The sequence below is a fragment of the Pagrus major genome, chromosome 2 (genome assembly GCF_040436345.1).
Source record: "Pagrus major chromosome 2, Pma_NU_1.0".
NCBI lineage: Eukaryota > Metazoa > Chordata > Actinopteri > Spariformes > Sparidae > Pagrus > Pagrus major.
In genome coordinates this window covers 13,944,638-13,964,977 of record NC_133216.1, presented here as the reverse complement: position 1 = coordinate 13,964,977, position 20,340 = coordinate 13,944,638, and the positions used below count along the sequence as shown (strand labels likewise).

The window sequence follows — 20,340 nt, the reverse complement described above, 5'->3', positions numbered from 1 at the left end:
CCCTGCATGTCCACACATACGTACATGTATGAACATGCATATTTGAAAACGTCACATGCTATTATTCATGCCTATGTACAGATTAATGAAGAACCCTCTTAATTTAAATGTGTCAAGATATCGGGACAGACATACAAAAACCTGGGGCGAATTAAAAAAAATAAAATATACAAATAAATAATAATAATAATAAATTCAGTAAATAATTTAAGGTGTGTGTATGTCACCTCCTGTAAATGTGTACACTGAGTACGTCTATGCGATTATTCATTTTCCCAAAACCTGCTCTATCTTTCTATGATTTTTTTCTTTTCTTGGGTATACGATTAAACAAATACATTTTTGACTATAAGTAGTGGCTTCACAGTTTGTTTGGGTTTTTTTAGAATAGCTTTGTTGTTATTTAGTTGAGTCAATGAGGTAAACAAAAGGACCAGTATAAAACATTTAAGGAGCTAGTGTACAACAATTGGGGGTCTGAAACAGTGTTTTTGAAATGATCTTTTTTAATGATATTGTGTTATAGGATTGCATACATGTTTGTCTTGAAAAAAAAACAAGACTTAATTAATATTATATATCATATAATATCAGAATAACATGAGCTTTTGCAATGAGGTGACGCTAGGTGGCGACATACCGTAAAACCTGTTTTGTAAGGTGCTAAAAAAAGAACCAGAGAAGAAGAACCAGCTGACAGACAAAATGGCTGTGGGACAAAGCTAGCTGCTTGGCTAGTGTAAACATCCACCCTCAGTAGCCTGGAACTGGAGCGACGATAAGGTTACCTGAGCTTTTTTGACACTGCGAATGAGACTGTATGTTGACATAAAATCCGCGTAGCAAACACAGAGCAGCTACACCAACATATTGTTAATTTAGCTAGTTAGCTTGACTAGCTAGGTTAGCTCTGTAATTAGCCTGGTAACCACTGGTAGCTAGCTGTAGATTAGCTTGTTGATTTGGCGTTTTTGAATATAAATCGGACGTTACGACAATACAACCATCTTTCAGGACGATAGCAAGTAATTGCCAGGGACAACGATTTTTTAAAGGATATTCTGTTTTAGAGCTACGGTCTGTCAGCTCAGCACTATGGCAACTGCTGGATATTAGCTAATGCTAACAAACTAGGTAGGTCAAAGCTGGAGACATTCCGCTTCGCCAGACTTTTCGGCCCGCAAAAATAAATCTAACCAGAGCCATCAGGACATTGATTACGTTAAATAATTTGGCGGATGCTACAGCAAACTAATGTTGCGTCGAACCAAATTATCTGTGTCTGATCGACGACGTAATGTGAGATTTAAACTCGAGCTCAGCTTACTTACTTACTAAAAAGTTGTTGGCATACTTAAATGGCCAACTGAATTGATCAGAGTGCAGAGGGACCTGTTTTGGTCACTGCGTTGCTGCTCCTACTCACTGTTTTGATTGCTAACGTTTTCTGTCTTTTGGTCCCCCCCCCCCCACAGCAGTCTTCTTAACTTTGGTGAAAGATGATGAGCCAGCGGCGTGGGATCCATCTGGACCAATCAGAGCTGCTTTGCACGAAAGGATGTGGATTTTATGGCAACACTGCTTGGCAGGGCCTCTGCTCGAAGTGCTGGCGAGAGGAAAATCAGCGAGAACGACAAAAACAGATTCAAGAAGACCAGGCACTTGCTGAGAGGTTTGTCTTTCAATCTGTGTCCAATGCACGACGGTTCCCAAAAGACGAATACTGCATCTTTCGTTGTGTTACCTCCTCATTTTGTGCGCTTGCTCTTGTTCATTTGCTCATCTGACACCTATTAACCTTTGCACTGTCTTTTCACTCCCAGGCTGCAGAAAGAGGAAGAGGAAGCATACGCAAGCAGGAATCAGAAGGCCCAATCACAGTCTACCATCACACCCTTCAGCAAGTTTGAGGAAAGAAAAACGAAGGAAAAGTCCAGCAAAGTCCACACAGTCACAAAGTTTTTTACTCCTTCCTCAAAAACACCACCAAAAAAAGGTACATGCAATTGGACATCGACAACTGTAAGAGATGAGTCGTTGTTTATGAAATCTTTATTTTGAAAGTCTTTATTGCTGTGTTTTCGTTGAGATTTAACAGCATCGTTATCAAATTGAAGTGCCTGAGCATGCATTTGTGCGGAACTTGGTCTGGTGACCTGATTTACTGGAATAACATTTAGAAACTAAACCAGACTGAGGTCATCGAAACTATTGCTCAATAATGTTTTTTTAGTTCAACCACTTCCCTTGGTTTGTAGCCTCGACACAATGTGGTTAAATGAGGACATAAGACTGAAACACATAGCACGACTATTGCAGGTGTCAAAGGGTATTACAAGAAAATACTATACGAGGGTTTGTAGTATTGATTAAAGCAACATTCTGATTCTTCCTCCAGATGCTTCTCCCTTTGACGCGCAGTCCAGCCCAAGCCCCAGCTCCTCTGCAAGCCGGCATTCCTCTGTGGACAGTGACCATGCTACGCGTGAATTCATTGATTTCCTCAAGCCTCTGAAGTCTGGCAGGGAAATCTTCAAACAGTGCAGGGCCTTCACTGAGAGCATGGTCTATAAGCGGGTGAGTTAAAGTGGATTAATCATCATGTGTTGGTGTGTTTGTGGGTGAAACGAGCATGCAGGAACCAGTCAAGTCTTATCTATGAATAGTTGTATGAAGGTCCAGACATCATGTTAACACATTGCTTTTGCTTAAATTCTTTATTTGTAGTGTGTCACTGCTTCAACTCGAATGCTAAAAACATGGAGCTTTTATTTTTTGTGTGACATTGTGTAACAGCTTTAACATTTATGTCTGTGAAATGCTGACTGTCGCACATTGTTGTTTCAGATGATGTTTTTATAAATAAATAATGAGGAAATATGCTCCTTTAGTCATTGCAAATGTTTTTCTAAAATCAGTTTGTTATATATTGACTAGTTATCAATTTACAATTGTCTAGTAATAAATCTAAATTGTGCACAATATATGGTGTTGTCATATTTGAGTTTAATTGTGATATCTTTTACCATTGTGTACATTTTAAGCTGAAATTCAGTGAAATCTGATCTGAATTCCTTGTTTAGGACATGGGTGCTGATGAGCTGTCAGAGTGTGTGCAGGACTTCTACCAGAACCTCTCTGATCGCCTCCACACTCAGTTCAAAGGTACCGCTTAACTCTTACACTCAAGAAGAGTAGTGGATATCAGTGAACATCACTAACGTCTGCTCTGTGTCTTTGTTCTTTGTGCCTCTGTTCCATAGGTTCGTCAGATCATGTGGAGAGTGTAATGGATGAAGTAGAGAAGTACATGATGACTCGTCTCTACAAGGAAGTCTTCTGTCCTGAGACCACAGACGATGAGAAGAAAGACCTGGCCATTCAGAAGAGAATCAGGTTTGCAAAAGTTCTAACAATGCTTTAATTGCTCGTCATTAATCTGTCTGCGTTCCCTCTGAGCACAAGGAAACAAAATGACAGGTGAAATGACTACATCTGAGAGGTATCTACTGCTTTCTGTTACAGAGCCTTGCATTGGGTCACGATTGAGATGCTGTGTGTTCCTGTAGATGAGGAGATCGCTGAGGTGTCTGACAGTGTAGTCAAAGCCATCACAGGTAAGTCTCAATAGGTTTATTTTTATCTTGGCGTGAGAGATGCACTAAGATATTTTTGATAAACAGTTTGTCATCTTCTCAAACCTCTGCATCATTTCAGATGTGATTGAAATGGATTCGAAGCGTGTGCCCAAGGAAAAGCTGGCGTGCATCACTCGCTGCAGCAAGCACATCTTCAACGCCATCAAAGTCAGCAAGAAAGAGGCTGCGTCTGCGGATGACTTCCTCCCCACGCTCATCTACATTGTGCTGAAAGCAAACCCTCCGAGACTGCAGTCCAACATCCAGTACATCACCCGCTTCTGCAACCCGAGCAGACTCATGACTGGAGAGGATGGTTACTACTTCACCAATCTGGTGAGAAAATCAGTACCTGCTTGCTTGCATTTATGTGATTTATCTGTTTTTGTCTCCAAGTCTCTATATTTATATGTTTTCGAAGAAGTTTAGATGCTGTTGAATTGTATTGGACTGATGTGCGGTGTGTTTCTATTATTTCTGTTATTTCTTCCATCGCATTTCACTACGTCTTCACTACTCCAATTGGCATTAAAAGATCTAAGTAGTTTTAAAACTGAGTAAATGTGGAGTATCCTGCTAGAACGTCTGCCTCGACTGTCCCATTAAATGCAAAATGTCACAAAATGTTTTTGAATCTGATGTCACAGACTGATGTTATCCATAGCTGAGGCTTTTGTCTTAATGACCTCCCACATCCCCTCTTCCCAGTGCTGTGCGGTGGCCTTCATCGAGAAGCTGGACGGCCAGTCTCTGAACCTAAGCTCCGAGGAGTTTGAGCTCTACATGTCGGGCCAGGCGTCCCCTCACTGGCCACAGGCAACCGGAGCTTCCTCCTGCTCCCCAGGCAGCGCAGCTCTTAACCAGGTCCACAAACGGCTAGACCTGCTCACAGGGCTCGGGGAAAGGCAGGACCGGGTCATGGAGAAGGCTCGCCAGCTGGAGAACGACCTCATTGACTGGACGGACGAAGTGGAGCAGAAGGTGCAGAGTGTTCTGGAGAGCTTTCCACCAGAGACACAGAACCTGACTGATACCGCAGCCAGTGGGACAGCGGCGGCAGCATCATCAGCCATCGACGCTGATAATGTTGAGAATGAGCTCCTGCCACCACCACTGACCCCACAGGTGTTTGCTGGTTGATGTTAGAGCTCTGCTCTAAAATAAATCCCTAGAGGCTTTACTCCACCCTCCTTCTTTCCCCTGCTGTCCGTATGCACATACAGCAGCCGATACATGAAATATGAATCATTTCCCCTCTAGGCATCACTGTTCCATCCATCCCTTGTCCTCGAGGCCCTGAAACCACACCGAGCAGTAACAGAAACATTGTTTTTCTGACATTTTGGGAAGCACACTTATTTGCTTTCTTGCAGAGGGTTAGATTAGAAGATCAATAACAACTGGATCTCTGTATGGTAAATGTGAAGCTGTAGCTGGTTAGATTATCTTAGCATAAAGGCTGGAAACAAGCTGGCTCTGTTGAAAGCTCACAAATGAACATGTTCTATCTCATTTGTTTATCTCATATAAAAACCGAAGTATAAAGAGGACTAGTTGTCACAGGTGCTAGTTGTTGAGTTGTGTTGCCTTTGAACAGAACCAGGCTTGCTATTTCCATTTGCTTCCAGTCTTTGTGCTAAGCTACGTTAACCATCTCCTGGCTTCATCCTAACTCCCAGCAAGAAAGCGAATACGCATATTTCCCAGAGAGAGTCGCAGAGACCAAGTACACTCCAGCATTTTTGTCGTGGTTGAAAAGTCAAGGATATCCTGATGTGATGTCTGGACCGCCTCAACTGGCTCCTTTTAATGTAAAGGAGCAGACTGACTCCACTTCAAGTTCTTCCCGAACACTTCTGTTGGTCAGCCTCAAGGCATCTTCAGTACCTCAGTCCCTCTTCATCCTTGTAATCGTTGTTAGATTTGTGCAGATGACATAAATGGTTTGATGTGATATTTAAACATGTTTTTGTCATTACCTGCATCTTTTCAGATAAGGTTTTTCTTATTATGTTGTGACGTTTCCAGCTGTTAATGGAAAAGCGGAAGCTTTAGCATCTAATAATAAGAATGAGAAGTTTTGGCAAAAGGAAATTGAGAAATCTTAACTTCCCCACACTAAGAAAAGCCCTCCAGCCCATGCTCGTGATACGTGCCGTATTTACTGTGTATTTCCCTTTCCTACGGAGAAACATCTGGAGAGAAAGACATGTGCGTGTGGGGCGGTTGTGCATGCGGGCAAGAGTGTCCGAAAGTGAGGATGTGCTGCATGGACATGTTCTTTTTATGACGATGAATCATAAAGTCCTCCAGTCGTGTGGATGGACATTGTAGTTTTGGGTTTTTTGTTTTTTTTTCTCATGCCAGACGTCTCACTCCAGTCATACGCTGGATGTACAGAAGTGATTTTATTTTTCTATAGAGTGGCAGGTATCAATTCTTTTGGATGCAATAGCAGATATTAATCCTGTAATATTTACAGTAGTAAAGAACATTGCTTGAAGACATGATTCGAATGATTGAATAGTCAAATGTTTATGTCCTGGTTTATCGTCTCAAGAGGGTGTCATGAGCATGTCCCATCATAACACAAAAAAAGAGTTAAGATGAATTTTTATTTTCTCTGTCCGAGCTGTTGGATTAGATAGAAAAGAAGACAAATGTGATGTTTCCATGGAAACATAAAAATCACTGGTAAGGCCGGTTGCTTTACCAGTGCAGAAGACTCAACATAACTCAACCAATTTAATTTATGTTTAAGCACTTTTCTTCTGTTTGATTTTAATTCAGGAGTATGTTTAATGAAGGAAGAAGTGGCTGTATTCTGTTGAATGGATCATTGGTTGAAAACAGTGTTGTGGGCTGTTTCCGTACAGACGTGTTTCTCTGTATTTGGCAGCCATGTAGTGGAAGAAATGTTTGGGAGAGTTGTGCGTTTGTCTTCCTTCTGCTTATGAGCTAACATTTCCTTATGTTGCAAGATTTTAATCTTTTTTTTTGTATCTATATGTGCAACAATATAGTCAGTGTGCCGTTGCTTTTCAATTTTAGTTTGAGAAGAGGTTTTAAAACAAACTTATAGCTACTACAAGGAACACTCATTCTTTGCTGAGTCTGGCAGCCCCTATATGGACAAAAGATGATGATGTGAACCAAAGTAAACTCTGTACAACTACCAGACCACGGAGCAGCTTCTTTCCTCAAGCACTCTGCCGTAAAACAGTTTAAATTTTACAACGTATTCCACCCAGATAAGTCAGAATCTGACCCAGTGACAGGCATTAAGAGTAACTGTAACAACTGTACAGAAACAGCCGGTCTTCTTGCTAATGGTCCTGTTCTCATATGTAGGACATATAGAGGCATCGGTATTAAATTGATTCAATTAAAAGTTCCTTGTAGTACATTCAAACAATAGCTTGAATAATTTCATATTGCACTGTATGCAGAAGCCATTTATCAGGTATTTAAAGAAGTTTAAAAACATCTTTGTAACCTTATAGGTTTGTTATTGTATCACTTGGGAGAAAGTAACTCAATACTGTCTTTTATTTAAATGTAACTTATTGGGGCAGTGTTGGTTTATTTACATCTATGGGTGTGTGATGATGATGATTAAAAATTGAAAATGCACGTGCACTTGTGTGCAGTTCCTGTTCATCATGTTGTTTCGCAAGACTGTCATGATTTTGCAAGCTTGGATTAAATGAAGAGTTGACGTACTGGGAATTAAATACTCGTACAGCACTCGTACTGTATTATAGTGGAGATGTGTAGTAGATGGTAATAAAAGTTAAACAAATTATTACCTTTCTGGGATTCATTAAACTTTTCCCCCTGTGAATGCTAATATTTAATAAAAACCCACAGTCCATGCTCTGTTTAAAAAAAATTACTGCTCAAGTTCAGTCAAAGTTAATATGGGATTTAGCATTCTGGGTCCCAAACTTGAACTCTTTTTTGTTCAAAATCCTCTCTTTGTGCTTCAACGGACAGTGTTTGTGTGCCGAGCTGTGGAAGAGGAATAGTAACACTGTTAAAAAGCATATTCAAAGTCAGAATAAGCAGACAAACCAAGAGGGAGTCTTCCAAAGTCAGATTTTTGTATGAATTTCTTTGTGTTATTAATCCTCTCAGCAAGCAAACACTGTCTGACAGAAGCGTGGACAGGAGGAATAATTATAGCAAGTCTTTCAATGTAGATACAGTAATGTAAAACATAGAAAAAATGAACCAAATGTCAAATACATCTATGTAATGTGTTGCAGAGATGTCTTCTCACCTTTGCCCCGGTCCATCCTCTCTCGCAATACCACTTTGTAACACAAGGGGTGATAGTCCGATAGCCCCCAGTTGTTTCAGCGGGGAGATGTAAAGCGGCAAGTTCGTTCAATAAATGAATAAACCTAGAAATAAATCCTCAATTCAAAGAGTAGGTTGTAAGTAAGCTACAGCCAATGACCGCTAGTAAAGAGCAGCTGGTGTTGGTCGATACGCTGTCCCTTTGAATTCCAGCCATATTTTATAAATTATACCTGTAAGATGTTCTTGAATGTATGTGAACATATCCTCTAAGTATTACTGTTCTCCAAAAATGGTCTCTTTCTCATTGGAGAGAGATTTATTACTATTTATTTGAATAAGCATTTATTTAGTCTCTTTCCCACACTTTCTTCCCATTTTTTCTTCTCAAAGGGCGTAGATACATTTCCACCCAGAATTCTGAAAAGTCATGTAGGCGTACGACTTTCACTTCCCTTTGTTTTTTCTCAGGTTGTGTGTTTTCCAGGATTGAGATATACCTCACGTGGGGTCAATGAAATGAAGTAGAAATGAAGAAATTATAAACAGAAAAAACTGGGTTGCCACATCAAATCTACTAAAAATGTTTATAAATGCGTGAAAAGATGACGCTTCCTTTTACTGTAAGTCATCCAGTCTTGTTAAAAACTAAATCCTGATCAGTTCCCAGAAACGCTCACAGCTTAAGATGAAAAACAAACTTGTCAGTCATGGGAAATATGAAAGTTTTGTTTCTGAAAAAGGGGATGTCATGCGGGGGTGTTTTCAAGCTTAGACAAAACCCAATTTTCACTTCCCTCTTCATCATCAGAAATAAAAGAATCTCTATCGGTCTCTACTTCCCACAAACAGAGCAGCCAAAATGAACACGGTCCTTTTCCTCCTTGGTGAGTTTTCTTTATTTCAGTCACAATATCTCACAAATCTAACATTATGGTTGTTTAAGTTAATTAAATTTTTTCTTTTTCAGTTCTTTCAACACTACCACAGCTTGTTGTACCCGGGGGTATGTACCAAATATTCCTATAATTAAATTCTAGATATGAAACAGCTTGGCATAGCATAATGCTGATATTTGAAAGCATACTGTATCTGTAGAATTAATATGATAGCTTTGTATTTCAGCAAGTATACAGATGATTAAGATATTCCTCCCTCACAAACCTGTATCTATGTGTCTCAATAGCCCCGCACAAGGCCTCATTCAGAGCTGTGGTGGAGATCGTGTCAGGGGATTCGAGAATCTTCTCTGAGGAGAGTGTTCGGCTGAAATGCAGCGTTTCTGATAACAGGTCCACCTGGGATTACCTGTGGTTCAGGGGCTCTGAGAAGCTCCCACAGCGTGGGGAGCACTTTGTGCTGTGGAGAGCCCATGTTAAACAGAGTGGGAAATATTACTGCCAGGGAGTGAGGGACTCAGTGGTGGGAGATATATACACCAGTCAAAGTCTGCCTGTAGAGATCAACGTCGATGGTAAGATCTTGTTTAACAGTATTATTAGAAATCTCCTTGACTCACATATTAAAGGAAAGGTTGGAACCCAAAAATGGAAAAAAAACAGTCATTATCTACACACCCCCATGTCAGGTGAAGTTTTGTAGTCCACAAAACATTTCTGGAGCTCTTAAGTTGATTTGAAAAGATATTATTTACATCAGACGCAGAAAACAACAGAAAAAAATGTATAATGGCTCCATTCAGCTCATCTGGCATAATCCAAGTCTCCGGAAGACCCAAGATCCCAAATTAATTTGAAAAGATGTTATTTACAGGAGCCATTTTATGTTATTTTTTTCAGTTGTTCTTTACATTTTTAAACAAGCCCCCATCTGCTTCAGTTGTTGTGCTGTGAGTCTCCAGAAATGTCTTGAGGACCATCAGTCTTCCCCTGTCTTTCCATCGGCATGAAGGTGACTAGATAATGACTGAACTTTCCTTTTTGGATGAACTTTTCCTTTAACACTTAATATTGGAAATTACTGAACTCTTGTGATGCTTCCTGTGCAATTGTGTTTTGTTATTTTAACTGTGACTACTAAGATAAGTTCACAAGATATTATTTTGAGGTAACTTTTCTGCGGTGTTTGTTCAGGAGGGTGGGCTATCCTGCAAGTCCCACCTCTTCCCACCCTTGTCGGAGAGTCCTTAGAGGTCACATGCCGTGTCCGAGGCACCCTCCAGCTTCGTCAGGTGATTCTGTACAAAGATGGCGTTGAAGTTATGAGACAAAACGGCCTCAACCCACGTTTCAGCCTGACCCACTTGACTGTGGCAGACCGAGGAATGTATTCCTGCAGAGCTTCCTGGGACATAGGGAGGCGTACACACTCTGTAATCTCAGTTGACACTCTACTGCAGGTTGTAGGTGAGTTTATGTGTGGTGATTGGTTGTAGTTGCAGATCACATGTTGAAAGAACGGCTAGACTTTTGGGGAAATGCACTTCTTCTCTTTCTTGACAAGAATAAAATGAGAAGATTGATATATATATATATTTATATATATTTATATATTAGTTTATTCATTTTATTAATTTACTTAATTTCTTATTAATCAAAAAATATTCCCAACAAAAAAACTATACTGAAATTTTGAATGAGTCATAATGTCTCATGTCAAGTCACGAGTCCTTTAACTTCCAAATCCAAGTCCTCATCTCTGCTTATTAGCATGTTACATCTTGTTTTATTATATATTCTGTACTAAAATTCCAGTGTAAAAACAACAATTTGTGGGTTTTAGTGGTGCTGGTAGGAGGATTCTGTTACCTTTGTACAGAGCCAGGCTCACTATGTCGCAATGTTTTCAGTCTTTATGCTAAGCTAAGCTAAGCTGCAGCTTGCTGACCATAACTACATATTTTGTGTACAAGCACAAGAGTGTTATCAATCTTCTCATGTAACAAGAAAGTGGATAGAATTTCCCAAAATGTCAAACGATCCCTATATTTTTAATTAACTGCCAACATACAATAATATAATATTCTCCAGAAATTATTCCAGCATGTTATTAATGTCTTCTCTCCTGTTGATCTGTCTCAGAGGTCCTGTCGGAGCCAATTTTGGAGATTGTTACCGTCGGCGACTTGATTCCAGCAAAAATGATGCGGCTCAACTGCCACCACCAATACAATGCCCCTGCTCCTGCACCTCCTGTACACTACTATTTCTTTAGGAATAACATGAAACTGGGAACAGCGACCTCTGAGAACCATGATCTGGTCAGACAGACTCCGGGCTGGTACACCTGCAAGGTCAGGGTGCCTGAGTTGGGCCTCATCAGGTGGAGTGAGCCCAAAAGCTTTGGACAAGAGACAGGTACTGAGAAGTAAATGTAACCTGCTGTTTACCTCGACTTAAAGTTTAAAGCCTTGTCCTCTTCCTGATTGACGAGGCCAACTTGTCTCTGACCCAATAGAACCACAGATGACAAAGCCTCCAATTCATCCCAGAGATCCATGGACTCGAGCTCCTCTAATTCATCCCAGAGGTCCATGGACTCAAGCTCCTCCAATCTCATCCCCAGACCCCTCCCTGCCTCCTGCATCTGAGCCAACAGCAGCGCTGCTCTCCCCTCACCCATCCACTGCTACTCCTACTTTTATTCAGACTACTGAAGCGAGCACCCCCACCTCTGGTCCTCCATCTTCACAGCCAGAACCAAGCACTGTGCCATCCACAGCCCAGTCTCTCAACAAGACTACTATCCCAGAAACTGTTGATATAATGAAGGAATCTGGTGACATGCCCGAGGACAATGTCGACATGTCTGGAGAGTCTGGTGACATGTCTGGAGCATGTGGTGACATGCCCGAGGGGTCTGGTGACATGTGTCCAGATTCTCCATAACTATAGAGACAACTTAACATACATTAAAGACCATTACAGATATTAATGATCCTAAATCAGAGTAATAACATGCGATTGCCACATCTTCAGCTGTCTGATATCAATCATCCGTACAATGCAATTGCGCTACTTAGTAATATTCATGTTATATTCATGTCATGTCATGTCATAATAAATAATGCCACAAATAAAGCTATTCATGAATGATACGTACTACTGGATTTTATTTTCAATGAACTCAATCACTTTTTACAACCCTATTGTACAGCGATACTGCTTACACTGGTGGGAAGCCCAACTTGAATTAAAAAAAAAAAAATCCTGCACACTGTCTCGCTTTATTACTGCTGTATTTATTAACAATGTTTCAGTCTTCAAGCATCTGAACAAGCATCACAACAGTTTCATATATGTGTATTTATAGTTGGTTAATTACCCAGTTTTCATCATTAATTTAAATCTTATAATTGTATCATGCACAAAGCAGTTTTGTTTTTTCTGTTATTTTTTAAAAATTCTTTAACCATTGAATGGTTTGAGTTGTTATATGGATGCTGTTGCGAATATTCACAATTGTCCCCCTTTACACCTTTTTCTAATATTTTCAGTGTGATTTGTAAAAAAATTCCTTCTTCCTTTAAATGTAACAATTTGTCTCAATTTACATTCATCAATCAATTTTTTCTTTGGCTATATGTGAGCAGATTGTAACGTGATGTGAAAAATTAGACCATATCTCTTGGTTACCTGCATTATACAAGCCTGTGGACGGTTTGTGTAAGTTGTTAAAAGCTGCTGGACTTTCATGGATTTCTTTGTGAAGGACTCGGAGTGGATTTTCCGAGTCAGCCCAAAGGATGTGACTCTACGTACGTTCTCGACTTCCTCGTCTCAGCGACTCTCTCTGCTCTGCTAACAGAGAGCAAATCAAAGTTCAAAAGTTCAAAGTCGACTTTATTGTCAAAACTGCAATATGTACAAGACATACAGAGAATTGAAATTGTGTTTCCCTCTGTCCAGACAGAAATAAGAAATATAAGAATATAAAATAAAATAGAAATATAGATCTAAAAATAAAAATAAAAATAAAATATGTACAGCTAAGAGACATTCGGGAATATAAAGTCCGGAAATGCAGCTAGAAATGAAGTATAAACTAACATAACATAAACTAACAACCGGCTTCCACCACAACACAGAAGTTAAATATAGCCCCTTTAAATACCTACCAACTGACCTAATTTTTGTGGCCTGGATAATTTACCTTGTATCTACGGATATATAAAGAACTGTTGTGTGTGTCCCGTAGATCCAAACGTTATTACATATATCAGCAGTAACTAGACAGTGTGTGTGAGTTTTTAAAACTTTTATTCAAACGCAACAGTTAAAAGAAAAAAGATGATACAAGTAAGAAGATGATACAATAAACATGATATTGATATTGACCATCTTTAAAGGAACAGTTCGTCCAAAAATGAGCATTCAGTCATTATCTACTCACCCCCCATGCTGATGGAAAGTCAGGCGAAGTTTCGTAGTCCACCAATCATTTCTGGAGCTTCACAGCAAAACAGCGTAGCAGCATTCTCCTAAACAACTGAAATAGATGGGGACTTGTTTTAAAATGTAAAAATAAATAAATAATAATATTAATAATGGCTCCATACAGCTCGTCTGGTGTAATGCGGTCAAGCACCTCACCCACTCCAGATGAGGTCACGCTTTTAGCTTTGCAGCTACGGTGAAGATTTCAGGTTAAGTTTTTTCAAATCTATTTGGGATATGGGGGTGGAGACTTGGATTACACTGAGCAAGCTGCATGGAGCCATTTAATGTGTTTTTTTCACACTTTTTTTACATTTTAAAACAAGTCACCATCTACTTTATTTGTTCAGGAGAATGCTGCAACCTTGTTTTGCTGTGAAGCCCCAGAAATGTTTTGTGGACTACAAAACTTCACCCAGTGTTCTATCAACACAAAGGCAAGTCGATAATGACTAAATTTTAATTTTTGGTTGAACTGTTCCTTCATTTTTTTTCATACTACTGTGCAGTCCAGCTTTTGAGCAGTTCATAAGTGATGAGTATAAAGTAGCACCACCAGTATTTGGCCTTTTCATGGATATAGTCACGTTGGAACAGTCCAGTATAAAGGAAGATATTTTCAGTAGAGTGTCAGGGCTTGTCTGAGTAAAGCAGGAATCCAGAGAAGATGCTGTCATCCTCACTGCTGGCATACGCCCCGTTCCAGTCTCTGAAGGTCTCCATCCACACCTGATCGCCCACTGCCAGCCGCAGCACCACCAAAGTGGACGCCTGGTCGATGTCTTGACCGTACAGAGAGTCCCGTGTCCTTACCCGCCGTGACCCGTTCACCACCAGTGTGGCTCTCAGTGGCTGATTGCGTACGGTGATGTGGAAGGAGAAGATGTAAACCCCAGCGTGGACGCATGTGAAGCTGTTGGACGTGACATTGAAGTGGTTCTCCTCGTTGTAGAAGACTTTGTCGAAGCGAATTGGGAAGCCAGAGGGAGGGAAGGACTTTCTTGGAGAGATACCCACACTGAAGGCTGAGCGTTTCTGAGGAACCCCTGATCCTTTTGCACCTTTGAATCCACGAAAGCCCCGGTCACCTCTCATCCCAGGGTAACCTCTGTCCCCTTTGGGCCCAATCATCCCTCTTACGCCTTGTGGTCCCTGAGATGCTCTAACCCCTGGTTCTCCTTGTGGTCCAGGAGGTCCTTGATCCCCTCGGACACCTACAGGACCTGGGGCGCCATGCTTGCCGTTTATTCCTGGGATGCCCATCGCTCCGGGGATGCCAGGAGGCCCAGAATCCCCTCGCTCACCTTTTTGTCCTCGCTCCCCGAATGTGCCACACTCCCCCTTATCTCCCTTGTCTCCCTTAGGCCCTGATTCAACAGCCACTCCTGGAGGTCCAGCTGGACCTTCTTTTCCTGGTTCTCCTTTCTCACCAGCAGTCCCATTCTGGCCTGGCTCTCCTTTCTCGCCACTAACACCTTTGACACCTTGCAACCCTATTACACCTTTCTCACCTTTTGATCCAACATCACCTGCAAGGTAAAAGAAACAATGTCAGAGCTATTGAAGTCTGGCAACATTATAAAATAATTCAACAATCACCTGAACAAGTTGGCACCTTTTTGTCCTGGTTTCCCTGGGACTCCTGGTGGACCGGCTGTCCCACTGCCTCCTCTGTCACCTCTTTCCCCTGAGAAATGAACATGATAAAGTTCATATCAACTCTCAAAATCTAACATAAGCTATTAGGACTTTATATCATCCTACGTTTTGGATCTCCTTCTATCGTGATATGACGTATAAGTGTTTATCATACTTGCATGATTATTCATCAAAGATCCTACTGTGTTAATATTTTGTGAAAGTACCAATAGTCATCTCTACAGTATTGTCATAACTGATATTAAGGTATTTGGTCAAAAACAACCAGAGATTTTTTAACTAGTGCTAAGTGCAGAAGAACAATATATTTAACAGGATTACAGGGCACAACCTCAGAGGCCTAAGGGATCAGGGGGCACCAATGACCGGAGGTGTTGAGTATATGCACAAACAAATCTTTATCAACACATTTTAAAGGAGACCTATTATGCTTTTTCATTTTTTTCCTTTCCTTCAGTGTGTTATATAGGTTATTGTGCATGTAAAAGCTCTTGAAAGTTAAAAAGGTCAAAGTCTGCACCAACAGAAACTCCTCTCTCCTACAGAAAACACTGCTCCTGAAACGCCTCGTCAGTAGTCCCACCTTTAATTCACCTGACTCTGTGACATCACACTATGTCACCATGTCACATGTTTGCATAATTTATGCCTGGCAGCTAGTTTGGTACATACAAATTGATTTAGCACAGCTGCCCTATTGTTATTAGCTGTGCTGGCTCAGGCTTGCGTGAGCTGACCAATCAGAGCAGACTGGGTATTCAGGAGAGGCCGGTCTTAAAGAGACAGGAGCGAAAACAGAGTGTTTCAGACAGAGGGGGAATACAGAGCTGCAGCACTGGACAGAATGAGAAAACTGATGTTTATTGAGCATTAAAGCATGTAAACCTTTTCTAGTAGTTACCCAAAATAAAATTATGAACCTGAAAATGAGCAGAATGTCTCCTTTAAAAGTGAACAGATTATACTCAATCCCCATCAGTTCTGGATTATTGGCTGTTCCCTGAGTCAAAAATAAACCCGTTGAAGCTGCGTTTAGCTGCAATACTTCTCAAATGTGGAACAATCTGCCAGAAGAGCTAAGACTTGAGACAAAGCTTACTACTTTAAATCCTGTTTCACAACGCTTTCTGATTAATTTTCTTTTATATCAAATTGTATTTGTAAGTTTGTCGTATTGTTTTTACTCTGCGTGCTTTTATTGTTTTTGTTTTTTTTAATCATTTCTTTGTTATGCTTTCACCTGTTTAATTTATGAAGCACTTCAGTTATGAAACTGTTAAATAAATAAATGTGCCTTGACTTGTAAAAGCTAATTTTGTACTGGACTGAACATGAAAGCCTTTGAACATTTAGAAATTCACTTATTGACGTACTCAAGTGTATTGTTACTTTGTCTCCCCATATCTAATGGCTCTATATTCTCATTATAAATGATGATAAAACATTTTGTAAGCAGCAATTTTAAGTGTGTATCATATTCACCCTTGTCTCCTTTAAACCCCATCGGACCGCTCACTCCCGGTGGTCCTGGTAAACCAGCTGCTCCTATAAGGCCTCTGTCACCTGATGGCCCTGAATAAGCAACAAAAGGTAAAGTTTTAATAAAAACAAATGAATTGATTAAATTAAAAGCATTTTTCTTTATTGCAATCTTACCTTCTAGGCCTCTGTCTCCCTTTGGCCCCCTGGGGCCCCTCTCAGGTGGACAGCACTCACAGAAGTTGAAGTAGCACTCATTATAATCTAGGGTGTAGTTCTCAGGGCCGACACCAGGGGCCTCAGGGCTCTCTGTGTAGTACTTTGGAGAGATGTGGCTCGGATAGGTAGTCCTCTCCGTGGGGGGCAGCGGATGGGGTTTTACAGTCGGCACTACCTTGTGAGTCTTGGGCATGCTGGTGGTGGCTGGGTTGTACACAGTGATCTGAGGGACTGGCTTCTTGGTGTACTGGTACTTCGGTTTTTGTGTGGTCTTCGATTCAACGCAGGACACCACAGTGAGTGTAAGAACAACTACAGCCACAAGTGACGACTGACAGGAGATAATCCTCATGGTTGACCTGGATCTGAGAAGAGACGAGTTTATACATGACACTTGTCTTCTGTTTCCTTTTCCGTGTACTTTAGGTTTAAAGACAAGAGGATACAAAAATAGCTCGATGATGATCAGCAGCTAACTGTTAAAAATCACTCGGTAGTAACCAGTGATGAACAATCTCAACATTTGTTTTTACAATTCAGCTTCTTTGTCTGAGTTTCTCAATGTTGCACAATTTTTCCTACATTGCCAATTTTCATTTCAGGAGCTACATTGTTCCTTATGTGCCTCTGTGACTCACTAAGTCTATAGTTTGGCCATTCAATGCTGATTTTATGGTTGTTATCAGTAAATTTAGCTGCTAAAAACCGATGGCAGATTTTTGAAGTCCAGGACTCTCCTCTTAAACATCAACAAATCATTTTCATAGGTTACCTCTCATGCTGACACTCAACTTTCCGAGCAAAATGTACAGTTTAATAAATACGGTAAGACTCACCCAGTTATGCATAAGTGGTATGGTCATTTATCCTCTCTAGCAGTCTCTTGGAGGCAGCACCAGGAGCCCCAGGTCTCTCTGATATCTCTGCCAGGCTTGGGCGAAAGAACATCCCCACCAATGAGGGTGTTTGCTGGAAGCACAGGGGGAGGTCTTGAAATCCAACTACGGCGGGCTGGAGCCGACCCAAGGAGAACCACTGTGCTGTGGACCATTCTCTGTACCCTTGTTGTGTAGAAAGGTGCTTTTGTGACACGGGATACAGCGCCCGCCAGGAGCACTCCCTCGCTGCGAGCTAGGCGAGGAGCAAAGGCCGTGGGGCAATGGGTCACCCGATATGGGAGGCATTCCTCCAACATCCAGCCTACTACCCAGGCTCTTACGCTGGACAAAGCCAAGCAAAGAGGGTTCTGTGACAGAGGCCAGGGCACTACAACGGCCTGTTTTCAAGCATGGGTTTGGTTTGTATTCTGTGTGTAGCTGCAAGCAGGAAGGTTGCAGATCTTTTATGTGCAAGGCGCCATTCACAATCTTGCACGTTGATGCTTTGAGTACACCTAGACAACAATATCTGCAACAATTAATTTAAAATGACATGTGCAAACTGGCGCGCAGTACTTGGTAAAAATCCAGAAGAAAGATTTAGCCCAAAGAGCTCTGATAATCTCCTCACTCAACAGTTACTAAACCTGAGATGTTTGTCAAAGGAACCAGTTAATCTCCATCAAATCAGTGCAGTCGCAATGCTTGCCTGATCACTGTGACCGACTTTCTGCACATGAGCCCCCAGCTACATTCGCTAACTATGATTCATACTGTGTGGCTGGACAATGATTCATTCTTACGGTGTAACGAGATAGCATCGGGTTTTTGGAGAAAAGTGATTTTCTGGTAGCTGTCTAGTCGAAACTCTCGACTTGTCCGTGACAATGAATGCTTGAGCAGCGGACATGCCTCAGTTGTCAAAGACCCCACGTCCTCAGAGGGATCTATGACCAGCTATGAGTGAGCAGGAGGAAGGGGAAATGAAATTTGGGAAATAGAGAGGGGTGATCAGGAGAGAGCTACTAAAGAGGAGACTGTGTTTATTTCATTTTATCTTCTAACATACACTTTTCTTTATCTCCTCACCCTCCATTTACATGCTCCTCTTCCCAGCAGCTCAGGTGATGTGTCCCTGACTTACCCCTTCATAAAAGACAAACAGATGGAGTGTAAGATATGCACCTGAGCCCTGAGAGAGCCAGAGAGGGGTTCCTCTGGGGTTCTCCTTGCCCGACCTCAACCCCATCGTCTCTCAGCTCCATTCAGACCACACACAACAGCGGCGGTCAGCTTACAGTGCCCAGCTGGTCACAGAGGACCCAGGCGCCGCTCACCTGTCCGTTCATTTAACACTGGCATCGGCCCTGCCCTCAGCCTCCATCCACACCGGCTATAGAGTGAGGGATAAGGAAGCGTTAACTTACTCAACGGGTGCAGCCGAGCAGAGAGAGGACCTAAGATGACTTGGATGGATGGAGGTGTATTGCCTTACATTAACCCTATTCATGTAAAGGAGATCCTGAAGCTGCAGGGAATGTGTATAGAGTGAGTTAGAGAGGGTGAGACAATAAAATAGAGACTTGTTTAGTAACCAACACAGAGCTCAGTCACTGTCACCATCATACTCATAAGGCCATAGACTGTTTTTTTGTTCCTCATTGTGGGTTCTTATCAGAGAAAATCTAGATCCTGCAGAATTAGCAGCTAATGACTTTGGCAAGAGATCTGCTGGCAGTGAAGACTCATCTCATGTAGTCAGAGAGAGCACAAAAACACTCTCTCCCGCCACACTTTCTCTGATCTTAGGGGATTGGTTTCTAATGCGCTCGAAGCTGGTTGTGTCAACGCAATGGCATTTTCCACAAGAGAAAAGCTGTTTTGCTCAAGGTGGAATCTCTATTTGTATTTACATTTATCTAAATGTGTTGGTAGTGATACAAACGTGATTGACAGAGATCTAGAAGTCCAACAGACACAGATAGTTGAAAAGCCATAAAGAGATCAGTGATTCTTCTGATCGTATCATTTAATCGGGGATTGTTTGGGAATAAATGTGTGGTGATGTCTTTTCGTATTTCTTGAAAAGCTGTCTTCTGTTCATTGTTGATTGAGTTCTACATCAGCGTACTTGGACATCTGGAAATCAGCGGGATTCATTTTCTTATTCTGGTGGAGACATCATAGTTTAAAGGAACAGTTCACCCTAAAAATGAAAATTCAGTCATTGTCGACTTTCTACAAAACATTTCTAGAGAGTCATAGAAAACAGCATTGCGTCCTCCTCCTAAACAACTCAAGTGGCTGGGGACTTGTTTTTGTTTTTTAAAAAAAACATAAAAGGGCTCTATACAGCTCATCCTGTGTAAGTCTCTGGATGCTCAGACATCCCTCATTGATTTTGAAAAAAAAAAAACTTCCTTCCTTCCATTCCTTTAATTACAAATGTTACAAATATTTGAAGAATATTGATGTCAAAAACTGTATTTTGGTTTATCAGTCAACATAATTAACTGACTGTGTATCTGTTAGTTCACTGTTAGAGGAACAAAACAAACAGGATCCTGCAAGCTCCCAGAGTGATTTGAGGTCATGAGTTGTGACTCTGGGGAACTGAAACAACCTCGACAGCACAAGAGGTTGACGCTAGATGTGGGTCATGAATGGATGGATGATTTTTCCACCCTCTTGTTCCCTATCTCCTTCTTTACTCCTCCTACACCGTCCTGCAGCTCCACAGAAACTACCACACCTCCCTCAGGTGTCGCC

General features: G+C 41.3%; 3 protein-coding genes across 5 annotated transcripts; 2 read left to right on the top strand and 1 right to left on the bottom strand.

Moving 5' to 3' along the window:
• Positions 1-681: 681 nt before the first annotated feature.
• On the top strand, positions 682-7,271 carry rabgef1l (RAB guanine nucleotide exchange factor (GEF) 1, like). 3 transcript variants are annotated; one of them, XM_073490105.1, is made up of 9 exons: positions 682-783; positions 1,476-1,672; positions 1,824-1,996; positions 2,399-2,577; positions 3,084-3,165; positions 3,264-3,396; positions 3,526-3,617; positions 3,718-3,974; positions 4,347-7,271. In XM_073490105.1, the coding sequence occupies exons 2-9, from the start codon at positions 1,500-1,502 to the stop codon at positions 4,776-4,778; spliced, it is 1,521 nt and encodes a 506-aa protein (XP_073346206.1). In that variant the 5' UTR covers positions 682-783; positions 1,476-1,499; the 3' UTR covers positions 4,779-7,271. The 3 variants fall into 3 exon arrangements, with proteins under 3 accessions (XP_073346206.1, XP_073346222.1, XP_073346214.1); XM_073490121.1 differs by having other exon boundaries at positions 725-783; positions 1,479-1,672; XM_073490113.1 differs by having other exon boundaries at positions 751-818.
• A 1,478-nt stretch (positions 7,272-8,749) lies between these two features.
• LOC141013058 (high affinity immunoglobulin gamma Fc receptor I-like) lies at positions 8,750-11,997 on the top strand. Its single transcript, XM_073486596.1, has 6 exons — positions 8,750-8,827; positions 8,911-8,946; positions 9,127-9,414; positions 10,034-10,306; positions 10,982-11,257; positions 11,358-11,997. Exons 1-6 carry the CDS (start codon positions 8,803-8,805, stop codon positions 11,786-11,788), a joined length of 1,329 nt encoding a protein of 442 aa, XP_073342697.1. The 5' UTR covers positions 8,750-8,802; the 3' UTR covers positions 11,789-11,997.
• A 1,750-nt stretch (positions 11,998-13,747) lies between these two features.
• On the bottom strand, positions 13,748-18,836 carry otol1b (otolin 1b). The gene is given in 7 exon segments (XM_073494792.1): positions 13,748-13,759; positions 13,924-14,028; positions 14,030-14,865; positions 14,952-15,023; positions 16,478-16,567; positions 16,652-17,058; positions 18,757-18,836. Coding segments are annotated over 7 exon segments (1,602 nt in total).
• Positions 18,837-20,340: the final 1,504 nt, after the last annotated feature.